General features: G+C 44.9%; 2 protein-coding genes across 7 annotated transcripts in view; one reads left to right on the top strand and one right to left on the bottom strand.

Moving 5' to 3' along the window:
• Positions 1-2760, top strand: part of CLGN (calmegin) — a 38875-nt gene extending 36115 nt beyond the window's left edge. For 2 of the 3 annotated variants that reach the window (XM_029076692.2, XM_029076691.2), the window contains exons 14-15: positions 190-308; positions 1880-2760. In XM_029076692.2, the coding sequence (XP_028932525.1) occupies positions 190-308; positions 1880-1960 (200 nt within the window). In that variant the 3' untranslated portion in view covers positions 1961-2760. The remainder of the gene's footprint in view (positions 1-189; positions 309-1879) is intronic. The other variant, XM_029076693.2, reaches the window with a different exon arrangement.
• Positions 2761-5144: 2384 nt separating this feature from the next.
• SCOC (short coiled-coil protein) overlaps positions 5145-27127 on the bottom strand; it is a 33617-nt gene continuing 11634 nt past the window's right edge. The window contains exons 1-5 of one of the 4 annotated variants that reach the window (XM_007668415.4): positions 14925-15018; positions 12061-12167; positions 8159-8227; positions 7981-8064; positions 5145-6781 (exon numbers count right to left, since the gene is read on the bottom strand). In XM_007668415.4, the coding sequence (XP_007666605.1) occupies positions 6639-6781; positions 7981-8064; positions 8159-8227; positions 12061-12139 (375 nt within the window). In that variant the 5' untranslated portion in view covers positions 12140-12167; positions 14925-15018 and the 3' untranslated portion in view covers positions 5145-6638. Of the gene's footprint in view, positions 6782-7980; positions 8065-8158; positions 8228-12060; positions 12171-14924; positions 15031-27127 lie in introns of those variants that run through there. The other 3 variants (XM_007668416.4, XM_001512584.4, XM_029076697.2) reach the window with 3 other exon arrangements.

Raw genomic sequence — 27127 nt, forward strand, 5'->3', positions numbered from 1 at the left:
ATACCTTTTTGAGATGTTATAAAGACAAACAGATATTCACCCCAAGGGGACCACCACAAGGTGTAATTAACATGGGAAGTTTTGAGAGAGAGCTTGGAGAGGAAAAAAAAAAAAGATGGGTGATTTGTCTTCCAATATCATAATCCTGAATCCACCGAATTGATCATTTGAACGAAATCTGTGTTCCAGAAGAAGTCTCTGTTCCAGAGGATGAAGTTGAAACCGAAGAAAAGAGTGAAGAAGAAAATGGAACTCCAGAAGGACAAGAGGAAGGCAATAAATCAAACAAATCTGGTTCTGAGGATGAGGTAAGCTTGCTTCCGTTTTCCACTAGTGTCTCTATTGGGAAACACTGTTTAGCAAAGAGGCTTCTGAAATTCTGAATGAAAATATCTTGGAGTACAGTGGAAACTATGGTTTAGGCCACAGATACAGATTCCATCCAGCTGAAACATTGCTGCTTGGAAACATCACCACTCAGTGAAAGCTCATTGCTGTCCTAATTCCAACTATACTGAACAATCTATATTTTATTTTTATTGAGTTCATTCACCAGGGATGATTAATTCCATCTCACAGTGAATTACAAACTTATTAATTGTGGTATTTGTTAAGTGCTTACGATGTGCCAAGCACTGTACTAAATGCTGGGGTAGATATAAGGTGATCGGGTCAGACAGTCCAGGTCCCATCCAAGACTCACAGTCAAAGCATGAAAGGAGAACTGGATTGGGAATCCCACAACTCACAATTGATAATCTTCACCTGTTCCTCCCAAACTCACCTAATTTTCCTCAGTCTCTTGCTTCTATTGTTTCCCCTGGCCTGGAACATAATCTCCCCTCTGAAACCTTCCAGACCACAGCTTTCCCCATCATCAGAGCCTCCTCCAGGAAAGGTAGCTTCTCATTAATTAATTCGCAACTCTGGAAACATTTCATCGAGACTGTCACCCTTAGCACTTATATAGTTTATTCTTCTCTTCATCCCACTTGAACATAAGGTACTTATTACTCTTGTATGGTTGCAGCCCTAAACTGAAGCAGCGTGACTTAATGGATAGAGCTAGTCCTGGTAGCACGGTCCTGGTAGTCAGAAGAACCTGGGTTCTCATCCTGGATCTGCCACGTGTCTGCTGTGTGGCCTCGGGCAAGCCACTTAATTTCTCTGGGCCTCAGTTATGTCTTCTGTAAAATGGGGATTGTAAACCCCATTTATGACAGGGACTGTGTCCAACCCGATTAACTTGTATCTACCTCAGTGCTTAGAACAGTGTTTGGCACACCATAAGCACTTAAGTACCATCATCGCCATTATTATTAGTATAATTATCATCAACCCCAAACCCTGACACATCTGGCTGAGGTGAAGCACCCTTTCTGTCCCATTGTAGTTTTGGGGAATTAAATGCCTTAATTCTCCAAATGCTCTTGCCACACAACCACCATTCAACTTTCATTTCCTTCTTGGGCAGGGAGTGTGCTAGATTATGTTTTAGACGTTCTGGGAGAGAGTTAAGTACTAAAAGAGATAGAGGGATGTCACTTAAGAAAAATCCTATGTAGGTGCTAATGATGACTGTAAGGTGAGAGATGCCACAACAGTCTCTGCTACTTCACTGCTTTACCAGTCAGGTTCTTGTGGGAAGAGCTATGTTGTCCTAAAGGTCCGGAGGTTCGAGTTTGGTTCGAATACCACTTAATCGTTCCAAAAAGACATGTGGGGGGACTAGATTGTTGGTATGGGCGGTAAGAAGGGATCTCAAGTCACTCAGGGGGGGTGTATGTTGTAATGAAATTGGTAAAAATTAATTGTCAGAGGACTTATTGCAGGCATATATTTGTACTGCACTCAACTCACTAATCTGACATTTTTCTAGATGAAAGACGCTGACGAAGGCACGGGATCAGGAGATGGGCCAATGAAGTCGGTTCGCAAAAGAAAAGTACGAAAGGACTGAACAGTCTCCAAGTAGTGTCCTTAGACTTCCCTTTGAGAGATTAGATTTTTCTTCTTGAGCATCAGAGAGGCAGCCCGCAGGTGACAGACCTGCTTGATTCTGATCTTTCTTCACCTCCTGCTTCCTCTCCTAGCCTCTAAATTCTCCCCAAAACTTTCCCGTGGTCTTCCTTTTGGAGGAAAATGCTCTCTGTGACGTTATCTGGTTTATTGAATTTAGAATAAAAGGAAACAGCAAGTTGACTATCAGATTCGAGTGCTTTGAAGCAGAGACTTCTTAGTTTAGTTGTTTTGATGTCAGTTTGGCTCTTTCAAACGGCCAGAGCAAGTGAATTGGTAACGGACTCACTGTAGCTACTGCACAAGTCACATGTTGGCATTACTAGGTAAAATATGGTCATGCTGTAGCTCACTTCTCTCAATTGGAATAGTTGCACCAGTGTACAGAGCTAAATGCAATAAAACCTTTATATGGTTGTGTGGTTCTAGCAACAATTTCAAGTGTACTTGACCTACATTTATTTAGTGCCCAGTTGTTATTAGAGAATTGGTTGCAGTAACTTATTTTGAAAGGTGCTCTGTTAGCAGACAGCTGGCCTTCGTGGAATCACTGGTTACCTACTACTAGTCCAAGTGTATTTTTCATGTGAACGCAAAGATGTTTAATTTATTGAACTAGAATGGTGTACAAATGAATTTCTGACTTTTATAGTTCTCCCATTTTAGGCCACGATGGCCTTGTTTACAAAATATTTGCTATTGTACATTGCTCTTGAAAATAAAGCTCAAATATTTAATATATTTTTCTCTAAATGAACTTTTTTCCAACTCATGATAGATTACCTGGGTGCTTAACTTTAATGCAATATTCAGCTGAACTGGAAAAGCATCCAGTTGGAACAGACCTGTTGGATGGAGTTCATACAAATTCATTTCAGTAGTAAGTAAACAAAATTCTGCCAATGATGCAACTGACGCCTACTTCAGAGGCAGCTGGTTAACGATGAAGATTATTGCTCTCTTACCCTGTATGGTGCTCTTCTTCTATTTGTAGTGGTACCTTCTGCCAAAGTTCTTTCCCGTTCTATTGAAAGTTTAATAGCCATCGCTTAAAATCTAATTGCCTCTTAAAAATGTGGATCATTTTTAACCTTACCATTAGGTTGCCCCAAGTAACGGGGCTTGGAGGATTTCAGTAGAAAATGGGAATCTGCAGATCTGGCTCTCCTCATCTTCAAGGACTAACCAAGCTTCTTCTTGTGGAACAAAGGGGAAGCTCTGATGTCTGCCTAGTGCTGAAAATTGCAAAGGTATAGGACCTCAAAAATGGTTCACATTCAGTTATTGGCCTCAAGAACATAGGTGTGTACCTGTTTTCTTTTTTTTTTTTTGTGGGGTGGGGCAACTTTAGTTGTTCATCTTTCACTTAAAACTCTGCCAGCCGTGGTCCTGTGTGTCACTAGAATCAATCTATTTTTTTTACCTCAACTTTCCCTCAAGCAGTGGCTCCCCAAATGCTTTACAAAATAGCAACGTCTGGTTTGTTTTGATCTTGTTTTGATCTGTTGGGTGGATTTTTAAGACACTGAGAGGTTTGCTATTAACCCTTTTTGTTCAATTCTGCATTGCAGAACCAAAAATAATTAGGTGAGGGTTGTATAGACAGAGCTCTTTACTCTTGGACTAGCCATCCTTTCCCAGCTTTATGCCACCCCTTTCTAAGATGGGTCATCGGAATTTGCGTCCCAGTTGCAATTCAATTCTAAACATTATGAACTGAGAGAAATCTGGTGCCCTGCCAGAGCAGAATCTTTTCTGACTTCCTTGTTACCCAGAAAAGCAACATTCAATTTTTATTTGGTTCAACAGAACATTTCACTTACTGATATCTAGCCTTGTGGTCCGGCTTAAAGAAGATTTCCAGCTGTGATGAGAAGTCATCATTTTAGCAACATTCCCAAGTTTTAAAAAGATTGAGGAAAGCAAATGCAGCCCAAACTCAAGTCATTTGTACTAAAGGAAAATCCAACCTGCTAATAATGCCCCCCCATCTTATATTCATGTCCATCAGCTACATCCTTTGGAAATAAGGGCCAACTTCCATCTCGCCTGGTGGGGAAGGCTACCTCTTGCCCTCTTTCCTTTGCGCTTCTTTCTCTTCCCACCCCCCAAATTTGAAAATAGCTTCCATCTCACGCCAGGCTTCCAGATAAGGAGGGTAGTCCAGCCAGAGTATCTTACTCCCCTTACTTCTAGAAGGGATTCCCTGCTACGACCAACAAGGTGCCCACCCTAGACCCGTAGATAACCTTCCCACCAAAATATAAGGCTCCTGTAAGGTTTCATCTGGGGGGGGGGGTGGGGTGGAGGGGACTGACCTGTTTTGAATTTCACGGTCACAGATGGGAGGTGCCACTAGATGATGAACAAACCAAAAGAGGCACGCGACCAGAAGATCTGTAACCAGAGGTATCTAAATCCAGTGGTGTCGGAGCTAAAGAATTCCACCAGGGCTTAGTCACCTGCATCCTTCTGCCAATCCCCCTCTAACTTTCTTGAATTGTGCTTAGAATAACTTCGCCCTCTATCCCCCCGTGCCTGATTCCACTCTAGATGGTGCTAGTTGAAAAGGCAATGTAAAGTGAATCCAGTGTTTCAGAGATGAAAGGGAATAAGGCCTCCAACCAACCCCACCTACTAACACCATTCTGACACCTTCTAATTTGGTCTTTCGGGGGGCCAGGACAAAGGAAAGCCATGGATGGGGAACATAGGGGATGGAACTTAGAGTGGGGAATTGGTACAGAGACGTTTTCTGTGAACAAAGAATCGAGAGAGTTCTGGTAAAGGCCTGAGCCGATGACTTATTTGATATTTCTGAAAAATGCCTTGAGAAGCACTAGTGTTAAACCAGGCTGGATGGAAGGGGATTCCATGACATGCCAACCCAGCCTGAGGGAAATGATTGAGTGATTTTGGCCTCTGAGCAATAAAACTGTGGCGTGACCTAAGGTAATAGCAGAAAAATCAGCACTAAGAATAAATCAGTGGCATTTGAACGGTTACAGTGTGCAAGAGCACTGTACTAAATGCTTGGGAGAGTAGAGGAGTCACGATCCTGTCTTAAAATGAACAGCTAGACTAGAAAAGCCAACACAAAGATAATAAAACTGGGTCACGCGAAGTCAAAAAAAAAAAACCAACTTTTAATAACTGAAATTTCCAACTGCAACCATTTTTAAACGTTCATAAATTAAGACAAAAAGATCACGATGCAAAGTGTTTTCAGTCCTGACTACTTATATATTTATATACACAGCTAAATCACTTTATTCAATCTTCCATCTATACAAAACAAACGTAAGAGTACTTCTTGGTTAAAAGTGGCTCGTGTCTAATAGCTACAAGCCATACCCCCTGCTGGGCAGCGGCGGACCCTCTTGCTCCCTGGGTGGTCAACACGTTTTGACGTTAACTCTCAAAATTAAGATTTGATAAAAAATACTCTTAGCAAAAAGACATCTCCACGATCCTGCAATCCAAATCACTGGATTGCTTTTGGGCCGCTTGTTCAATTCAAATACTGATAAAGACTGTCAACTTGCACCATAGGTAAAAACTGCCCCTTCTTTGCATGATTCTCCTATACACCCTAATGGGTTTTGCACCCTTTGCTCCTATTCTGTGCACTGGAGGCCTGGAGAGCACTTGCTGTAATGTTTTCTGAGCAGGCTCTGGGATCTTGACGAAAGACTTCGTTGCGGTAAGTGATCCTTTTCCATCGCCTCTCTCACACGGGACATCCCTGATGTCCATGAACAAGAATCCACGGACAACAGAAGAGGATGGACACGTGCTCAGAGAGGGAAAGTGAGTAGAGACACGCTTGCTTACTGGTGCTTAAATCTGCCTGCACGGTTCTTTGGATTAATTCCTTTTCTACCTCTAAAAAAACCTCGAATTGACCTTTTAAGTTAAAAATCTTAATGATATAGGCAGAGTAGAGTTTTGGAAAAGTAAACTGGAAATTTTTCTAAATAAAAGCAATTCAGCATTCCCAAAGAGTTTCTGGGTTTTTTTATACGATTTGTTTTCAGTTTGCCAGGGGCAAGCCAACAAGCCTAACTCAAAATGGGATGTTAGGAAAATCCTCATCCTGGCCTCTCATAGTTGATTTTATATTTGAAATTTGCAAGTGGGAGAAAGAAGCCTGTTAAATATTCCCTGTCAAGTGGAGAGGTGGTAAGAGGAAGAAAGGGAGATGGAGCCACATGATCGTGCACAAGTTAGATTAAAAACTACACATTCAGAACCTGGTTCAGGAATTTTCACAATACTCATATTTCATTAATACTCCCCAAACTCAGTATTTTTCAAAGTGAATCTGGCCATGTCAGACATTTGCTTAACCTTAAACAAATCTATATAATCTAATTATAAAGTCTCCACAATACATCTGCACATTTTTCAAAGATTAACATAAAACACAAATTCACTGATGTCCTCAGATATGTTAGTGCTCTTAACTCTGCCTACATCTGCCATTATCTCGATGAATATTTAATGAAGCCACAAACTAATATATTGTAACTTGTGTAGCCTACGCATATTTAAAAAAAACAACAAACCTCAAACAAAAAATAGCAGCAATATCTTGAAGCAAAAGAGGGACCAACCCCTTACTTTCTTTTGCTTTTTGTGTCAGTTGTCTGGAAAACACTAGAAGCAGACATAAGGTTTTCTATATATTGTCCAAGAACTTGGTTTTCTGACTTCAGCTTCAGGTTTTCTTCCTTAACTGCATCTACTCGGGCAGAGAGATCTGTTAAAAACATGTTGGACAAAGTCAATTAGCAGTCAAATGTTTTTAATGTCCTCCCATGCATCCACTAATCAACAGACAGTTTACACCACAGGGAAATTCCTAGACTGAGTGACAATAATATTACTCGGATTCATTTCATTCGCAAACCAGAGAAACGGGTAGCAAAGATCACTTCCTCTACTTTAACCCAGCACACCGTAGCACTACTGGCCATTTGGAAACTCGGAAGACAAAATGAACTGACGCTCACATCCCCTGAGGCGGGGAGTTTAGCTCTTTCCCAAGACCCTAGGTACGTTCTTTGTGGAGGGGCCTCAATCAGGAGTGGAAAATGGTTTTGACTATTTCTCAAAACACTGGAAAGAAGAGAGTAATTTAGAGACCACCTGTCAGTGAACGGTATTTGAGCACTCTAAGCGCTTCAGAGAGTACAAGAAGTGGTAGAAATGATCCCTGCCCTCAAGGAGCTTAAACTCTAGTGGTGGTGGTGGGGAGAACAGACATTAAATAACTTGCAGCTAGGGGGAAAGGAAGAGTGTAAGGATATACATATATGAGGAGTGTGGGCGGGATAAGTATCAAAATGCTCAGGGGACTCAAACTCAAGTGCTTAAGCAACACAAAAGGGAGGGAAAATAGGGTGGGAAGAAGAGCCATTAGAGAAGGAGCCATTAGAGAAGGCTTCTTGGAGGAGACGTGATTTTAGTACGGCTTTAAAGAAGGGAGAGTGGTGGTCTGTTGGGAATGAAGGGGACGAGGTGAGGCAACTTGGCGGTTTAGGGAGTATGGGGGGAGACCTGTACAAAACTAATTTTTTTTAGAAAAATGATCGACGCAGTAGTCAGGGTGGGCTATGACCAAGTGATTGGACCAGTGTGGGTGGTCGAGAGATGCTGTGAAGGTAGAACGGTCACGATCTGGGGACTCGAAGGAACTAGTTCTCATAACAGAGGGGAGAGGCTACAGAGAGAACCAAGAGGCCCAAATGGAGTACCCAAGACTCCTATCTGGATTAAACAGAGTCTACACGGAGGCCTCTGCTAGCTGGCCGTCAGACCCAATCCAAGCAGACGCTCCAGTTTACAGTTACCGTAATGGAGTCGGTTTCTCTAGTGGGAGTTTATACTGTTTCTGCATCCCAAATGTCACCAGTCCAACTAGCCCTTTGTAGGGCCAATTATTAAAAGCAAACTAACCTTCAAGTGTGTGCTGAAGTTCCAACACCTGATTAATAAGCCGTGTTTTCTCTTCCAGTTCCACCTGATTTTCAGCCTCAACAGCTATAATATACAAGATAAAATTCAATGTAATGTTTAGGAGATGGGCAGCTACTAGGCTGCCTCCGCATTAACCTTACTAAAGTAGTAACCATACCATCCATGTCAGCATTCATCATCATAGATGGTGAGCTTTCTGGTCTTGAGAGTTGTACTCTTGAATTGTCTGGGATGGGAGAACAGAAAGTCAGATTGGTCTGCAAAGTATCAATAATCTTAAAAATGAAGGTGTTCTACCTTAAACCACACAACCAAAGATAGTATCCATTCAATTCCTTAATATACATGTATCATTTAGCATCAAGCCACTGGAAACCATAGATTTGTCCAGTCAAACCTTTAATTTACAAGCAGTCAACTAATCTGGCTTTTTTTAAAAAAAAAAAACTAGTACTTGTCCATAACAAAAGGTACAGTCCTAGAAGCGTAAGAACAAGCCATTTTGCCAATATGATCTTGGAAGTCAAGAGAATCTTTCTCCATTTCTCCACCCCCCCCTCCACTCCCCACCAAACCCTAATTGTAAATTTAAAAATTGGCAGGCACGAGGTGAAGTGATTTTCCAGGTTGCTTATTTTAACAACCTTCAGGAACACACACTGTTACATAAAAACATAGACTTTTAATGAGTATTAAATACTAACAAACACCACAAACACTAAAAGGCACTTTTATTTAAACCCCATTTGAGTTCAGGCAGCCCCCAAAACACTTGCAACCTGAGGATATGTCCTGCCTTATCTACAGACTTAAGCCAGTATGCAGAAGACCACTTACTCCCTCTGCCCCACTCCTAATGGTTTTCCAGACTCCTCCCTCCCACCATCTTCCCACCCCAACACACAACTCCAATATTTTCCTTTTTTAAAACTAACCTTTGGCCCCCGGTAGGTGCTGTGGCAAGCTCAGCACAGGGCTCCCCCTGCCATTAATTCCTGACATGCTCCACTATTCCACCCCGACTCCAGCTATGCGAATGGAATGAGATGGGAACAACAACTGGCTGGGAGCACCATCCCACCCATATCCTTTCCCTTCCTAGCTTGTCAATGACAGCCGAACCGGGGCGGTGGGACTACAAGTCGGGAAAAAGAAGCAGCACTGTAATGTTCATTACTGGGAAACCAAAGACTCATTTCCAAATGAGTTGGACTAACACTAGAGTTCATTTCCTCTGTTATAAACAACCAAAAAACTGTAATCTCATTGGGAAAAGATAACTTTTCTATACTTGGTTCTCTTACAAAACAACAGTACTTAACGGCATTTTGTGCGCAATCACTCCAAGGGTTTCAAGTAGTAAGGGCCCTGAAAAGTCAGATATCTATGTTGAAGGAATTCCTACGTGTGGGAAATTAAGACACGTCCAAATTACCGGGCTTTAAATTAAGTTCATTCAGGCCATGGCATTTGTAATACTGAATCGTGGATGTATGTCATCCACATCCATTGCTCTGCTCTTAGTGATCCCCCCCCAGCCAGGGCCCGCTAAACTCTGAACAACAGAGTGGGCCCATTAATTTACCAGGATATTCTTCTCAGCATCAGTTCTTTCAAAAACATGAATGCAAAATTTCTAACTGATAACGTGCACATTTTCTTTCACTGTCAATCTCCGCTCATATACTGTCGGTGGGAAATCAATCAGTAGATGAAAATGTCTACCCAAACTCCTGAAAAAAAAAAAAGTTCCTAAATACTGGAGAAGTGAGTCGGCATTACAGCATTAAATAGTGATTTGTGTATTACAGTTGGTTTAACAATGCTGTCAATCCACCCTTTGAGCATTTTATTACTTCTTCAGAGTCAAGAACTTCCACTACCTCCCTCTGCTCTAAGTACGGTTTTCAGGATCTATACTTGTCCAGAAGTTAACTACACGACACTAAGTGTCCTGTAAAAGACTTGACAGTAGACTCCAAGAGATCGTTACCCCACTCTCGTCCACTGTCCCCCGCTCCCGACAAAGAAAATCCCTCTTGTACCTTAGTCCGTTCCTTCATTTGGGCCTCGCTCACCTCGTCATAGTTTTGACTACTGAGTTAAATCAACATTTGTTGAGCCTGCCTGTGGCTGGGACAGCACAGATCTCTGGATGTGGGAACAATCGGGGAACCCAACAATTCCCTGGGACACCAAAACACCGACAGTCTTCTAAATTTGGATTCCAACCACAACCACTTCCATAATAATAATAATAATAATGTTCCATCTATGAGCCAAGCCAAAATAGTGAAACACCAGCTTCCACAATGGCTATCTTGCCACTTGGCTACTCCTCCACAAGACAGTCTGTCTCTACACTTTAAAAACACAATTACACTGACTGGAGACACACACACACATATAAAATCTCCCGGGATACAATAACTGTGGTATTTGTTCAGTGTTTACTACGTGCCAGGCACTGTACTAAGCGCTGGGGTCGATACAAGATAATCGAGGTAGTCACAGACTCTGTCCCACGTGGGGCTGACAGACTTAATCCCCGTTCTACCGATGAGGAAACTGAGGTACAGAGAAGTGAAGTGATTTGTCCAGCAGACAAGTGCAAGAGCACATGCTTGGGACTCAAGAGGACATGGGTTCTAATTCCGGCTCCATCACTTGTCTGCTGTGTGACCTTGGGCAAGCCGCTTCTCTGTGCCTCAGTTACCTCATCTGTAAAATAGGGATTGAAACTGTGAACCCCACAAGGGACGTGATTACCTTGTACCTACACCGGCACTTACAACAGTGCTCGGCACATATTAAGTGCTCAACAAATACCATAATTATCATTATTAGGTCCTGACTCCCAGGCCTGTGCTCTTTCCACTAGACCACGCTGCTTCCCACATAAAAACAGAATAGGGATAAATGCAAACTATGAGCCACAAAATAGAAAAACCCCAACTGTGCTTTTGATTAGTGCTTCCTAAAAGAAAAGAACTCCCAAGGTAGTATCCTGGTAGAGAAGGGAGTCAGAGGACATGGGTTCTAATTCCAGCTCTGCCACTTAGCTGTGTGACTTTGGGCAAGTCACTTCGCTTCTCTGTGCCTCAGTTACCTCATCTGTAAAATGGGGATGAAGACTGTGAGCCTTACGTGGAACCACCTGATTACTCTGTATCTACCCCAGTGCTTAGAACAGTGCTGGGCACATAGTATGCGTTTAACAAATAGCATCATTATGCTGGCAGCCATGTGGGAGTCGGCGTGGAAAGGGCACGCCTGGCCTTACAACAGTGATTAATCTTTAGATGCAGACTTGACTCTTGGCATGCCATTAAGATTGACTGACTTTAAAATCTTCTCTACAGTTTGGGTGTGTAATATGCTTTCTTCTAGACTTGGAAAACAATCGCAATAGATTGCATTATTTCATATACCAACAGGATTTGGGGCAAGGAGCTCCTGAAGTCCTTAGGCTAATGTCTCCAAAAAACAAGATGTAAATTAGCATTTTGAGCCAAGAGCCCCGGCACTTACGAGGAAAAGAAAATAGGCCTACGCTATTATCGCTTTCTCCCTTCAGCAAATGTCAGTGCCTTAATTGCGAAGTCAACTACGTTTATGTTCTTCTCTCTTGTAATTCCTCCACTTTCATTCCGCTAATGGGTGACACCACCTTTTTATGTATCGGCGCCACGCTAGACGCCTTACTTTCCTTCTTTTCCTATCCCACCATGTAAACAATGAAGCGATTGAGTGAACGAATATTGTTTGTACTCTCCTAAGCGCTGAGTAAAGTCCTCTGCACACAGTAAGTACTCAATAAATACGACTGAGGGATATGAAGACGACTGCAGCAAGGTAAACTGCTGCTGCAAAGACTACTCAACGGTTTTCACTGCCTGCTTACTGTGCGCAGAGCCTGCTCGGGAGAGTATAACACAATAGAGTTTGTCGGCCCGCAAGTCCTAACCACAGGTAGGTCAAAGCCACATCATCGTCTTCTGATTCTGGGGTTGTTTTGGATGGGGGAAATCCACAGCAACAGCCAGAGCACTACCCTACCTTGCATCACTGCATTTCCTTCTGCTTCAGTCCACGTAAACAAACTACCAAACTTGGCCTCCTCTTCTCCTAGAAACATTTCTAACCTCGTTTCTTCCTTTCCAGCTCTGCTGGAGAAAAGAAAAGAAAATCCACGTCCTTGCCATTGTCATTTTGTGAACACGGGCTGCCCAGGCCCCATCGGCTTTCCCAACTTTGAACAGGGTCAGACACGGAGCCTCTGAGACAACTCATGCCTCTACATTCCCGCCACTCCCCACTCTTCCAAACTCTTCGCGACATCAACACTACTCTTTATCCACATAAAATTTATAAGGACTGGCCACCGGACACCCAAAGGTTGGAAGTGATATTATGAAGTACATAAAATATACCTCAGACTGGGCCGGGATTCACTTACATCTCAGTGATCTTTCTGCCCCACAAAATTCCCATCCCTTTTAAGCTTCCTGTGGCCACCTCCACGACTCGCCCCGGCCTGCTCTCTTGGTCCACACTTTCCACCCTAAAACTCCTACTAATCCTTTGGCCCCCGTCAGTGCAGGTGCCCAATTCAGGCTACACAACCCTAAGAGAGCAGGATGGCGTAGTGAAAAGAGCCCAGGCCTGGGGGTCAGAAGGTCATGGGTTCTAATCCCACCTCCACTTGCCTGCTGTGTGACCTTGAGCAAGTCACTTCACTTTTCTGGGCCGGGGGATTGAGATTGTGAGCCCCACCTGGGACAGGGACTGTGTCCATCCCGATTTGCTTATCTCCACCCCAGCGCTTAGTACAGCGCCTGACACACGGTTAAGCTTAACAAATACCATAATAATAATAATTAGCTTGGATCTACCCCGGCGCACAACCTGATTAGCTCGGATCTGCCCCAGCGCTTACAACATTCACTCATCTTTACTGAGCGCTTACTGGGTGCAGAACACTGTACTAAGCGCTTGGGAGAGTACAATTCGGCAACAGAAAAAGAGACGATCCCTGCCCACAACGGGCCCACAGTCCAGAAGGGGGGTGGGAGGACGGCCATCAAAAGAAATGAACGGATTTCGTAGAATCATTATAAAGAGAATTACAGATATATACCCATCATTAATAAAATAAGTAGACTAATTAGAATGTACATATATACACCAGTGCTGTGGGGGAAGAGCTGAGGGAGGGAGTCGGGGGGGGAGGGGGAGCAGAGGAAAAGGGGGGATCATCAGTCTGGGAAGGCCTCCTGGAGGAGGTGAGTTTTCAGAAAGGACAAAATAATAATGTGGGTATTTAAGCACTTACTCTGTGCAAAGCACTGTTCTAAGCGCTGGGGAGGATACAAAGTGATCAGGTGGTCCCACGTGGGGCTCACGGTCCTCACCCCCATTTTCCAGATGAGGGAAATGAGGCCCAGAGAAGTCAAGTGACTTGCCCACAGTCACCCGGCTGACAAGTGGCAGAGCCGGGATTTGAACCCATGATCTCTGACTCCCCAGTCCAGGCTCTTTCCACTGAGCCACACTGCTTCTCTAGTAAATGCTTAATAAGTATATGATGATGATTATGATTGAATTCTAATAAATATGATGATTGAATTCTAATATATGATGATTGATTGAATTCTAATATATGATGATGATGATTGAATTCTAATATATTATGATGATTGAATTCTAATAAATATATTATGATGATGATGATTGAATTCTAATATATGATGATGATGATGATGACTGAATTCTAATATATTATGATGATGAATTCTAATACATATATGATGATGATGATTGAATTCTAATAACTATATGATGATGACAATTCTAATATATATTATGATGATGACTGAATTCTAATATATGATGATGATTGAATTCTAATATATGATGATTATGAATTCTAATAAATATGATGATGATGATGATTAAATTCTAATAACTATATTATGATGATGACAATTCTAATACATATTATGATGATGACTGAATTCTAATATATGATGATGACTGAATTCTAATATATTATGATGAATTCTAATAAATACATTATCATGATGATTGAATTCTAATAAATATATTATGACGATGATTGAATTCTAATAAATGTATTAAGATGATGATTGAATAATAAATAGATGATGATGATGACTGAATTCTAATAGATGATGATGATTGAATTCTAATAAATGTATTAAGATGATTGAACAAAAAAATAGATGATGATGATGATTGAATTCTAATAAAGAGATGATGATGACTGAATTCTAATAGATGATGATGATGACTGAATTCTAATAAATAGATGATGACTGAATTCTAATAAATAGATGATGACTGAATTCTAATAAATAGATGATGATGATTGAATTCTAATAAATAGATGATGATGACTGAATTCTAATAAATAGATGATGATTGAATTCTAATTAATAGATGATGATGATTGAATTCTAATAAATAGATGATGATTGAATTCTAATAGATGATGATGACTGAATTCTTAATAAATAGATGATGATGACGGAATTCTAATAGATGATGATGATGATTGAATTCTAATAAATAGACGATGATAAAATTCTAATGAATAGATGATGATGATGACTGAATTCTAATAAATACATGATGGTGACGATTGAATTCTAATAAATACATGATGATGATGATGACGATTGAATTCTAACAGATGATGATACAATGCTAAGGAATAGATGATGCTGATGACTGAATTCTGTCCGGGGCCTACTAACGGCTCCAAGAGGCGTCTCGGTCGCTCCCCCCCGCCCCCCGCCCAGGCCCCCGAGGCAGCCCTCTCCCCACCCCCATTTCACCGACGAGTAAACCGAGGCCCGGAGAAGAGCCCAGCGCTTCGCCCAAGGTGCTCGGGCGCTCACCTTCCGCCCGACGCTCCGGGCCGGGGAGGGACGAGGACGGGACGGAGCGGCGAGGCGAGGCGACGGAGCGCAGGCGCACTGCCGCCGACGCTCCCTGCGCAGGCGCCGCCCGCCTCCGCTCCCCTCCCCTCCCCTCGGCGCCTGCGCCGGCCGCCGCGCTCCTCCCCGGCCCCCCTCGCCCGCCGCGTGACGTCACGCCCCAGCTCGCGCCCGCCGCGCGTGGCGGCGTCTCCCCGGGAGACGGGGGCGGGGAGAGGCGGGGAGCGACGCGTCCGCGGGCCAATGGGAAGCGGCGGAGGGGGGGCGAGGCGCCCAATGAGAAGGCAGGGAGGAGAGGGGCGGCTCTGGGGGCGGGGTGATCACCTGGAATCATTAGGGCATTTCTTAAAATGAAATAAATTTTAAGAAATTTTAATATTTGCCGAGCGCTGACTATGTGCCGAGCACTGTTCTAAGCGCTGGGGGAGATACAGGGTCATCAGGTGGTCCCACGGGAGGCTCCCAGTTTTCATCCCCATTTTCCAGATCAGGTCACTGAGGCCCAGTGAAGTGACTTGCCCAAGGTCACACCGCTGATAAGCGCTCACTCTGCGCCAAGCGCTCTTCTAAGCGCTGGGGTAGAGACAAGGGGATCAGGCCGACTCCTGTGGGGCTCCCAGTCTTCATCCCCATTTTACAGATGAGGGAACTGAGGCACAGAGGAGGAGGAGGAGGAGGAGGGTATTTGTTAAGCGCTCACTCTGTGCCAAGCACTCTTCTAAACGCTGGGGAGATGCAAGGTCATCAGGTTGTCCCAGGTGGGGCTCCCTGTCTTCATCCCCATTTTACAGATGAGGGAACTGAGGCACAGAGGAGGAGGAGGGTATTTGTTAAGCGCTCACTCTGTGCCAAGCACTCTTCTAAACGCTGGGGGAGATACAAGGTCATCAGGTTGTCCCACGGGGCGCTCCCAGTCTTCACCCCCATTTTACAGATGAGGAAACTGAGGCACAGAGAATCATGATGATGATGGTATTCGTTAAACGCTCACTCCGTGCCAAGCACTCTTCTAAACGCTGGCGTAGATACAAGGCCATCAGATTGCCCGACGTGAGGCTCCCTCTCTTCATCCTGTTCCAAGTGCTGGGGTAGAGACAAGGAGATCAGGTCGACTCCTGTGGGGCGCCCAGTCTTTATCCCCATTTTACAGATGAGGGAACTGAGGCACAAAGGAGGAGGAGGAGGAAGATGGTATTTGTTAAGCGCTCACTCTGTGCCAAGCACTCTTCTAAACGCTGGGGTAGATACAAGGTCATCAGGTTGTCCCACGTGGGGCTCCCTCTCTTCATCCCCATTTTACAGATGAGAGAACTGAGGCACAGAGGAGGAGGATGGTATTTGTTAAGTGCTCACTCTGTGTCAAACACTGTTCTAAACGCTAGGGTAGATACAAGGTCATCAGGTTGCCCCACGTGGGACTCACAGTCTTCATCCTGTTCCGAGCGCTGGGCTGGAGTCAAGGGGATCAGGTCGACTCCTGTGGGGCTCCCAGTCTTCATCCCCATTTTACAGATGAAGGAACTGAGGCACAGAGGATGATGATGGTATTTGTTAAGCGCTCACTCTGTGCCAAGCCCTGATCTAAGCGCTGGGGGAGATCCAAGGTCATCAGGTTGTCCCTCGTGGGGCTCCCAGTCTTCATCCCCATTTTACAGATGAGGGAACTGAGGCACAGACAATCATGATGATGATGGCGTTTGTTAAGCGCTCACTCTGTGCCAAGCACTGTTCTAAACGCTGGGGTAGATAAAAGGTTGTCCCACGTGGGGCTCCCAGTCTTCATCCCCATTTGACAGATGAGGGAACCGAGGGACAGAGAAGCGAAGTGGCTTGCCCAGGGTCACAGAGCAGACAAGTGTGAGATCCGGGACTAGAACCCATGTCCTCTGTCTCCCAAGCTCCTGATCTTTCCACTAAGCCACACGGCTTCTCTAGCGGGTAGTACCCTAAAGGCTGCAGCTCTGTTTAGGGTTGAGCTCTGCATCTCGCGCAGCCTTTAATAAAAATGACAGTAATAACGGTATTTTTTAAGCACTTACTATGTGCCAGGCACTGTTCTAAGTGCCGAGGTAGATACGAGCTAATCAGGTCGGACACCGTCCCTGTCCCACACAGGGTTCAGAGTCTTAATCCCCATTTCAAAGATAAGAGAACTGAGTCCCCCAAGAAGTGATATGACTTTCCCACGGTCACACAGCAGACAAGTGATGGAGTCAGGATTAGAACCCATGACCTTCAGAGTCCCAGCCTTTATCCACTAGGCCATGCTGCTTAGTGAGTGTGTGTTTGTTTCGGGTTTTTTATGGTATTAGTTAAGCACTTCCTACCTACCATTCAATTCATTCATTCAATAGTATTTACTGAGCGCTTACTATGTGCAGAGCACTGTACTAAGCGCTTGAAATGTACAAATCGGCAACAGATAGAGACAGTCCCTGCCCTTTGACGGGTTTACAGTCTAAGCGGGTACCAGGCACTGTTCTGAGAGCTGGGGTAAATACAAACTAATCGGGTCGGACATAATCCCTGTCCCTCATGGGGCTTGCACACTCTTCATTCCCATTTTACAGATGAGGTTACTGAGGCACAGGAAATTGAAATGATCTGCCTGAGGTCACACAACAGACAAGTGGCAGAGTCCGGATTAGAACCCAGGTCCTCCTGACTCCCAGCCCCGGGCCCTATCTACCAGGTTATGTGGGGGTGCAAGGTCAATCCCGCCAAGCACACTCCGAAACCACCATCACTACTATTACGGTGCACTAAATAAGTCCTCAATAAATGACTGAAGGAATTGATGACTTTTCTTCTACTTCTTCCTCGAGCAGGTGAGCAAACTGGGAGGGCAGGAATAATAATAATAATAATAATAATGTTGGTATTTGTTAAGCGCTCACTATGTGCAGAGCACTGTTCTAAGCGCTGGGGTAGCTACAGGGTTTAAGAAGTCACTCCCCTTCTTAAACAAGTGAGCAAACTGGGAGGGCAGGAATAATAATAATAATAATAATAATGTTGGTATTTGTTAAGCGCTCACTATGTGCAGAGCACTGTTCTAAGCGCTGGGGTAGCTACAGGGTTTAAGAAGTCACTCCCCTTCTTAAACAACTCCAGTGGTTGCCTATCGACCTCCGCTCCAAACAAAAACTCCTCACTCTAGGCTTCAAGGCTCTCCATCACCTTGCCCCTTCCTACCTCTCCTCCCTTCTCTCTTTCTACCGCCCACCCCGCACGCTCCGCTCCTCTGCCGCCCACCTCCTCGCCGTCCCTCGGTCTCGCCTATCCCGCCGTCGACCCCCGGGTCACGTCCTCCCGCGGTCCTGGAACGCCCTCCCTCCTCACCTCCGCCAAACTGATTCTCTTTCCCTCTTCAAAACCTTACTTAAAAATCACCTCCTCCATGAGGCCTTCCCAGACTGAGCTCCTCTTCCCCCTCTACTCCCTCTGCCATCCCCCCTTTACCTCTCCGCAGCTAAAGCCTCATTTTCCCCTTTTCCCTCTGCTCCTCCACCTCTCCCTTCCCATCCCCACAGCACTGTACCCGTCCGCTCAACTGTATATATTTTCGTTACCCTATTTATTTTGTTAATGAATTGTACATCGCCTTGATTCTATTTAGTTGCCATTGTTTTTACGAGATGTTCTTCCCCTTGACGCTGTTTAGTGCCATTGTTCTCGTCTGTCCGTCTCCCCCAATTAGACTGTAAGCCCGTCAAACGGCAGGGACTGTCTCTATCTGTTGCCGACTTGTTCATCCCAAGCGCTTAGTACAGTGCTCTGCACATAGTAAGCGCTCAATAAATACTATTGAATGAATGAATGAATGAATACAGGGTCATCGGGTTGTCCCACGTGAGGCTCCCAGTCTTCATCCCCATTTTACAGATGAGGGAACTGAGGCCCAGTGAAGTGACTTGCCCACAGTCACACAGCTGACAAGTGGCAGAGCCGGGATTCGAACCCATGACCTCCGACTCCCAAGCCCGGGCTCCTTCCACTGAGCCATGCTGCTTCTCTAACTTGGTGGCCCAGTTGACACTACGTTTCTCAGCACAGAGAGAAACGACTCTCCAGACAACCCAATCTGGCTAGGTGCTGTGCCTTCTCCGCTCACTGCCCAACCCAAAGGTCTCAATTCTGCCAGTGGGTACTGACAGATCACCAGGATTGTGGGACCAAAGAGGTATAATAATAATAATAATGATGATGTTGGTATTTGTTAAGGTAAGCGCTTTCTATGTGTGGACGAAAGAGGTATTATAATAATAATGTTGGTATTTGTTAAGGTAAGCGCTTTCTATGTGTGGACGAAAGAGGTATTATAATTATAATAATGTTGGTATTTGTTAAGGTAAGCGCTTTCTATGTGTGGACGAAAGAGGTATTATAATAATAATAATAATAATGTTGGTATTTGTTAAGGTAAGCACTTTCTATGTGCAGAGCACTGTTCTAAGCACTGGGTATGCCACCATCCCCCCAGCCCTCCACCTGGTCTCCGGCGGACAGACTGTGGGAAGGAGCGTCTTGCCAAGTGGCATGGCGGGGGCAACAGACCCCCCCATCTCCTTCTTGCCACATCCAACGGCCCCTATTCCATCCTGATCCTCCTTGACCTCTCAGCTGCCTTTGACACTGTCAACCAGCCCCTTTCTCCTGGAAATAATAATAATAATGTTGGTATTTGTTAAGCGCTGACAGTGTGCAGAGCACTGTTCTAAGCGCTGGGGGAGATACAGGGTCATCGGGTTGTCCCACGGGAGGCTCACGGTCTTCATCCCCATTTTCCAGATGAGGGAACTGAGGCCCAGAGAAGTGAAGTGACTTGCCCACAGTCACACAGCTGACAAGCGGCAGAGCCGGGATTCGAATCCATGACCTCTGACTCCCAAACCCGTGCTCTTTCCACTGAGCCACGCTGCTCCTCGGTTTCATGGACACTGTCCTCTCCTGGTTCTTCTGCTCTCTCTCTAGCCGCTCATTCTCAGTCCTTTCTGTGGGCTCCTCCTCTGCCTGTCACCCCCGAACAGCGGGTGTCCCTCATGGTTGAGTTCCGGATCCCCTCCTATTCTCCATCTACCCCCACGGCTTCGGAGAACTCATCCGCTCCCACGGCTTCAACCACCACCTCTATTCGGATGATTCTAAAATCTGCAACTCCAGCCCTGATCTCCCTCCTCTTCTGCAGTCTCACATTTCCTACTGCCTTCAAGACATCTCTACTTGGTTGACCCGCTGACACCTCAAATTTAACGTGTCCAAAACGGACCTTACCTTCCCGTCCAAATGCTGTCCTCCCCCTGATTTTCTTGTCACTGTGGACGGCTCCATCCTCCTTCCCGTCTCACGAGGCCGTAACCTTGGTGTTATCCTTGACTCATCTCTCTCATTCAACCCACACAGTCAATCTCTCACTCAATCGTGTTGCTTCAAACTTCACAACATCTCTAAAAATCCATCCTCTCCATCCAAACTACTACCATGTTAATCCAATCACTTATCCGAACCCGCCTCGATTACCGTATCAGCTTTCTCGCTGACCTCCCTGCCTCTCGTCTCTCCCCGCTCCAGACCGTATTTCACTCTGCCGCCCAGATCATTTTTCTACATAAAAACATTCAGTCGATGTTTCCCCACTCCTCAAGAGCCTCCAGTAATTGCCCATCCACCTCCCCGTCAAACCGAAACTCCTTACTCTCAGCTTTAAAGCACTCACTTTGCCCTCTCCTACTACAGCCCAGCTCACTCTCTTCACTCCTCTAATAATGACAATAATTATGGTACTTGTCAAGTGCTACCATATGCCAAGCACTGTTCTAAGCACTGGGGTAGATACAGATTAACCAGGTTGGACGTAGTCCCCATCCCACATCGGGCTCACACTCTTAAATCTCATTTTTCACAGATGAGGTAACTGAGGTGCAGAGAAGTTAAGTGACTTACCCAAGCTCACACAGCAGACAAGTAGTGGAGCTGGGATTAGAATCCAATACCTTCTGACTCCCGGGCCCGTGCTCCGTCCACTACACCATGCTTCTCATTGACAAACTATTCCCTGAACCACAATCTTGTCAATCTCACCATCGACCTCTCGCCCACATCCTGCCTCCGGCCTGGAATGTCCTCCCTCTTTATATCCGTCAATTATTCTCTCCACCTTCGAAGTCTTATTGAAGGCACACCTCCTCCAAGAGGGCTTCCCTGACTAAGCCCTCATTTCCTCTTCTCCCACCCCCTTCTGTGTCACCCTGATTTGCTCCCTTTATTCATTCAATAGTATTTATTGAGCGCTTACTATGTGCAGAGCACTGTACTAAGCGCTTGGGATGAACAAGTCGGCAACAGATAGAGACAGTCCCTGCCGTTTGACGGGCTTACAGTCTAATCGGGGGAGACGGACAGACGAGAACAATGGCACTAAACAGCGTCGAGGGGAAGAACATCTCGTAAAAACAATGGCAACTAAATAGAATCGAGGCGATGTACAATTCATTAACAAAATAAATAGGGTAACGAAAATATATACAGGCCCCACAGCACTCATGTACATATCTGTAATTTATTCATATTATTATCTATCTCTCCTCTAGGCTGTAAGCTCACTATGGGGAGGGAACACATCTACCAACTCCGTTATATTGTTATGTTGCACACTCCCAAGTGCTTAATGCAGTGCCCTGCACACAGAAAGCACCCAATAAATATGATTGTTTGACTCTCTCTCTACCTTCCTGGACCCTGCTAAATCTTCTACCAAGATGGCAACATTTCTAATTAACCCAATTAATTTGTACCTATCCTAGTGCTTAGAACAATGCTTGATACATAGTAAGCACTTAAATACCATAAAAAACAAAACATTTCTTGGTTCCAATACCAATTGCGTTTCTGATAAAATGCCCAGTGTTCCCAAACTTGATAGAGAGGACAGTGGGACACAGGGTGCAGTGATATTAATCCTCAATTCTGTGTCTTCTATTCTCCATAATAGTAGTAAAAATAATAGTGGTACTTGTTGTGTTTACTATATGCCAATGACTGTACTAAGCACTGGGACAAATGGAAGATAATCACGTTAGGCCATTCCCTGTCCCACATGAAGCTCACAGTCTAAGAAGGAGGGACTGGGATTTAATCCCCACTCGATAGAAAACTGAGGTACAGAGAAGCTGACTTGCCCAAGGTAATACAGCATACAAGTGGCAGAGATGGGATTAGAACTCAGGTCCTCTGACTTCCACATTTGTATGCTCTTTCCACTAGGCCATGGTGCTTCTCTACACCCATCCCACAACTTCAACTACCATCTTCATGTGGATGACTGACAAATCTGCCTCCCCAGGCCCGACCTTCCCTTTCCCTACAATCTCGCATTTCCTCCTGCCGTCAGGACATCTCTTGGATATTCTGACACTTGAAGCCCAATATGTTCAAAACTTAACTCATCTTCCCTCCCAAATCCTCTCCTCCCCCCGCTTTTCCCATCACTACCGACAGCAACACCGGCGTCCCCGTCTCGGTAGCCCGTAACCTTGCATTATCCTTGACAAACTGCTCTCAACGCGCATATCCAGTTTGTCACCAAATCCTTTCAATCTTCAAGACATCTCCAGAATCCACCCCTTCCTCCCAATCCAAATGCCACCATGTTGGCCCAGGCATATGTCACATCCCTCCACCACCACATCGACCTCCTCGCTGACTTCCCTGACTCTAGCCTCGCCCCTCTCCAGTCCACACTTCATTCAGCTGCCGGGATCAATTTTCAAAAATATTGTCCTTTTGCACATCATTTTCATTCAGTCGTATTCATTGAGCGCTTATCCCATCCAGCTTTGACTCCACGTGGAGTCCGCCCGCCTCTTGTCTCTCCCCACTCCAGTCCATACTTCACTCTGCCGCCTAGATCATTTTTCTACAAAAACGTTCAGTCCGTATCTCCCCGCTCCTCAAGAACCTCGTGGTTTCCAGCTACCTCCGGATCAAACAGAATCTTCTTACCTTTGGCTTAAAAGCACTAGATCTCCTTGCCCCCTACCTCATCTCGATGCTCTCCTTTCATTCATTCAATCGTATTTATTAAACACTTATTGTGGGGAGAGCACTGAATTCAGAGCTTGGAAAAGTACGATACAACAATAAACAGTGACATTCCCTGCCCACAACGAGCTCAAAGTCTAGGGGAGGGGAGGCAGACAACAATACAAATAAAATATATAAATATATACCTCTAGTGGTTGCCTACCCATTTCTGCATCAAGCAGAAACTTCTCGCCATCAGCTTTAGACCTTTCAATCAACTCTCTCTTCACTATTCACCCTCTCTCTTCTCCCACTACAATCCAACCCCCACACTTCCCCTCCTCTTACACCCACACTCTCGCGTTGCCTTGTTCTTGTCTCTCTCACCCATCTCTGTCACACCCTTCCCTTCTTCCTCCCCCTTTCACATCCGGCAGACTTCACTACTTTCAACACCTCAAAACCCTAATCATCCCGCTCCTTCTACTAGGCCATGCTGCTTTGGGCTGGCCCTTACCCTTGGGCTTCCGCTGGAAGAAACGTGGCCAAAAACGTATTGCAGTAGAAGCGGCCTCTCTGATTCAAGCTTCATTAGGCACGTTTGCTGAGTTCTGGAAGGAAAGCACCAGAATCTAAAAGAAGACAAAGCCACTAAGCATCTGAGAGAGGCCCCGGAACCCAAGCTGCCCTTCCCGACCAGGAGACGGCCTCTCCCCAGGGCCAGGTCCCCACGATTGTCACCATCAAGAGGAAGATGCCAGTCTGAGGGAATCTGACAGCTTTTGAGTGTAACCAGATGTTTCCCTGAAATGATCATTTTTCTTGGCACTCATTAATTTTGCAAAAATCTGTTTCACTGCAGTCCTAAGAGCTCATGTTTTCTAATTTTTCCCCCTCTTGAAAAGTAACTAAATTCATTGGCAAATCAATGTCACATTGAATACAAAAATAGAACTTGCTTATTGGAACTGGTTTTATCTAAAGAGAAAAACACTAAAACCACACTTCGCTAGTATAATCAATACACTGCTGAACAACAGATATTTTCCAAGTTTGCCCTGCTCAGGATTCATTAGCCCAGTTTAGCAAGGGTTTAGTGGAAGGTCATTTTCAGACGTGGAAGAATGTAGAGTCTTGGAACCTACCAGCACTGTGCTCAACACTGAATGACCCGACCAAGACACTCTATAGAGATACAAATCTGAATCTTAACCCTCTTTTAGGTCACCTGGATCTTCCATAATGTGTCCCTTCAGACTTCCATGCAAGGTGGCTTGGTATCTTGGACACAAGGTCTATTGAGATTTAAAGGATCACTTAGAGAAGCAGCATGGCATAATGGACAGACCACGGGCCTGGGAGTCAGAAGGCCCGTGGGTTCTAATCCGGGCTTCGCCACTTCTCTGCTGTGTGACCTTGGGCAAGTCACTTCACTTCTCTGTGCCTCACTTATTTCATCTGTAAAATGGGGATTGAGACTGGGAGCCCTATATGAGACAGGGACTGTGTCCAGCCTGATTTGCTTGTCTCCACCCCAGTGCTTAGTACAGTGCCTGGCACACAGTAAGCGCTTAAGAAATAATAATAATGTTAGTATTTGTTAAGCGCTTACTATGTGCAGGGCACTGTTTTAAGCGCTGGGGTAGACACAAGGGAATCAGGTTGTCCCACGTGGGGCTCACAGTCTTAATCCCCATTTTACAGATGAGGTAACTGAGGCACAGAGAAGTTAAACGACTTCCCCAAAGTCACACAGCTGACAAGTGGCAGAGCCGGGAAATACCACAATCATCATCATCACTTGACTATGGAATCAAAACTTCCCCAATATAGCCAACAGAGGTAAAAAGGAGCCTAGAACAGGAAGACATCAGAGATTATACAGCCAGCAGAAGAATCAAACTCATGATGAATAAGAGATTTTAATTTAAGCAAAAAACTAATCAAAACACCCTTTAGAACATTTGGAAATGCAGCTGACTGCAAATTCTATGCTGGGTTTTCCCAATTATAATTTTATGATGTGAGCTGTGAAGAATAAATGTCTTTTCCAAGAGTTCAATTTCCATAGTAACCATCAAAAATCAACAGCCTGGGTGGGTTCTTCTGGCAGAAAAGGACTGTTTAATGTGTGTGTGTGTTCACCCAAACTTCAGAAAAGGGATTTGTAGTGTACACACACACACACACACACACACACCCACCCCCCAATGATTTTTTCCCATTACCCACTTTTGAAGTGGTAGCCACTGAGCTGTATGTCTTCAGAATGGGTTAGGCAGGGATCCAAGCTCTTGAAGTCTCTCCACATGTGTGTTCATCTCTTTATGTGCTTGTCACCTCCATTAGATCGTAAGCTCCAGACATAGTCTTTTTCTAAAATTCCCTCCACATCCAGCACAGTATCTCTTGAGCGCCTTCGGTGAGCACAGCACTAGATTAAGTACTAATTAGATTAAGCACTAGATTGGAAGAGTTCAATAGGTGTAAGAGACAGCAGTAATACAGAAGTCCAATAAATACTGTGATGATGATAATAAGTAAAAAACCTTCCCTATCAGGGGGCTCCAGAAGATGTAGTAAAATATATCACCGTACAGAGTGAAAAACAAGATAATTAGAATTATGGTATTTGTTAAGTGTTTACTATGTGCCAGGCACTGTACTAAGCAGTGGGGTGGATACAAGCAAATAGGGTTGGATACAGTCTCAATCCCCATTTTACAGATGAGGTAACTGAGGCATAGAGAAGTTAAGTGACTTGCCCACGGCCACCCAGCAGACAAGTGTGGACAGTTCATTTTCCTTTCCCAGTGCCAGTTTGACATTTTTCTTCCCCTACTTTTTAGACAATGTCTCACAGAGCACTGAGTGGGAAAGAAAGTCTGTAATTTGTTGTATTTGTTGAAAAATAGGGGGCTCTAAAAGAGAGCGAGAGCTACTCCTTCTTGGAAATGTACCATTGAGGTTCCTTAGTATTTCAGTGCTATGAAAACCAGACATTTCCCTTTGGCACCAGGGGAATTGCTCTGCTTTTGTGCCATTTCTAGGAGCTCAAAACACTTTTCAGAGAATGGTCTTCCCGCCTCGTTCAACTTCTCTGGATTGGTTGCGGGGGTGGGGGGGGGCGGAGGAATAATAATGTTGATATTTGTTAAGCGCTTACTATGTGCAGAGCACTGTTCTAAGCGCTGGGGTAAAGGGTAATCAGGTTGTCCCACGTGAGGCTCACAGTTAATACCCATTTTACAGATGAGGTAAGTGAGGCACAGAGAAGTTAAGTGATGTGCCCAAGGTTACACAGATGACAAGTGGCTGAGCGGGGAGGGGGAGGTGTCCCCTACATTTGAGTTTTCCAAAGCCTTCTCCCCACACTGAGCTCCTATAAATCATTCTGATTAACAGTTTAAGTTTCTACATCTTCCTTTTCAGCAACCCGAAGAGCGATCGGGGTAAAAGAAAGGGGCCTGCAAGTGACCGAAGGAGGAATCCGCTCCAACATTTAAGCAAGGTACTAGGAAAAGGGCACTAGCACGAGCCACTGAAGGCCACAGCCCTGTTGACCTTGGATCAGTCACTTAACTTGGCCGGGCCTCAGTTACCTCATCTGTAAAATGGGGATTAAGACTGTGCGCCCCGTGTGGGGCTGTTCAACCTGATTAGCATGTGTCTACCCCAGCGGTTCGTAGAGCGTCTGGCACACAGTAAGCGCCTAACAGACATCATTAGAAGAACAAACAGCAAACATTAAAGACCTAGTGGAAAGAGCCTGGGCTTGGGACTCAGAGGTCATGAGTTCGACTCCCGGCTCTGCCACTTGTCAGCTGGGTGACTGTGGGCAAGTCACTTCACTTCTCTGGGCCTCAATGACCTCATCTGTAAAATGGGGATTAAGACTGTGAGCCCCAAGTGGGACAACCTGATTCCCCTGTGTCTTCCCCAGCGTTTAGAACAGTGCTGTGCACATTGTAAGCGCTTAACAAATACCAACATTATTATTAAATGAGTGTGAATGAGAGATGGATTCAGGTTTACAAACATTGAGATGGAGTACGGACGCCCTCTCGTGGGCAGTTAGAAGAACAAACGGCTCCATTCTTATTCCATTCCTTTATTCCTAGACCAGAAACCTTCCCAATCCT

The sequence above is a fragment of the Ornithorhynchus anatinus genome, chromosome 12 (assembly GCF_004115215.2).
Source record: "Ornithorhynchus anatinus isolate Pmale09 chromosome 12, mOrnAna1.pri.v4, whole genome shotgun sequence".
Classification (NCBI taxonomy): Eukaryota; Metazoa; Chordata; class Mammalia; order Monotremata; family Ornithorhynchidae; genus Ornithorhynchus; species Ornithorhynchus anatinus.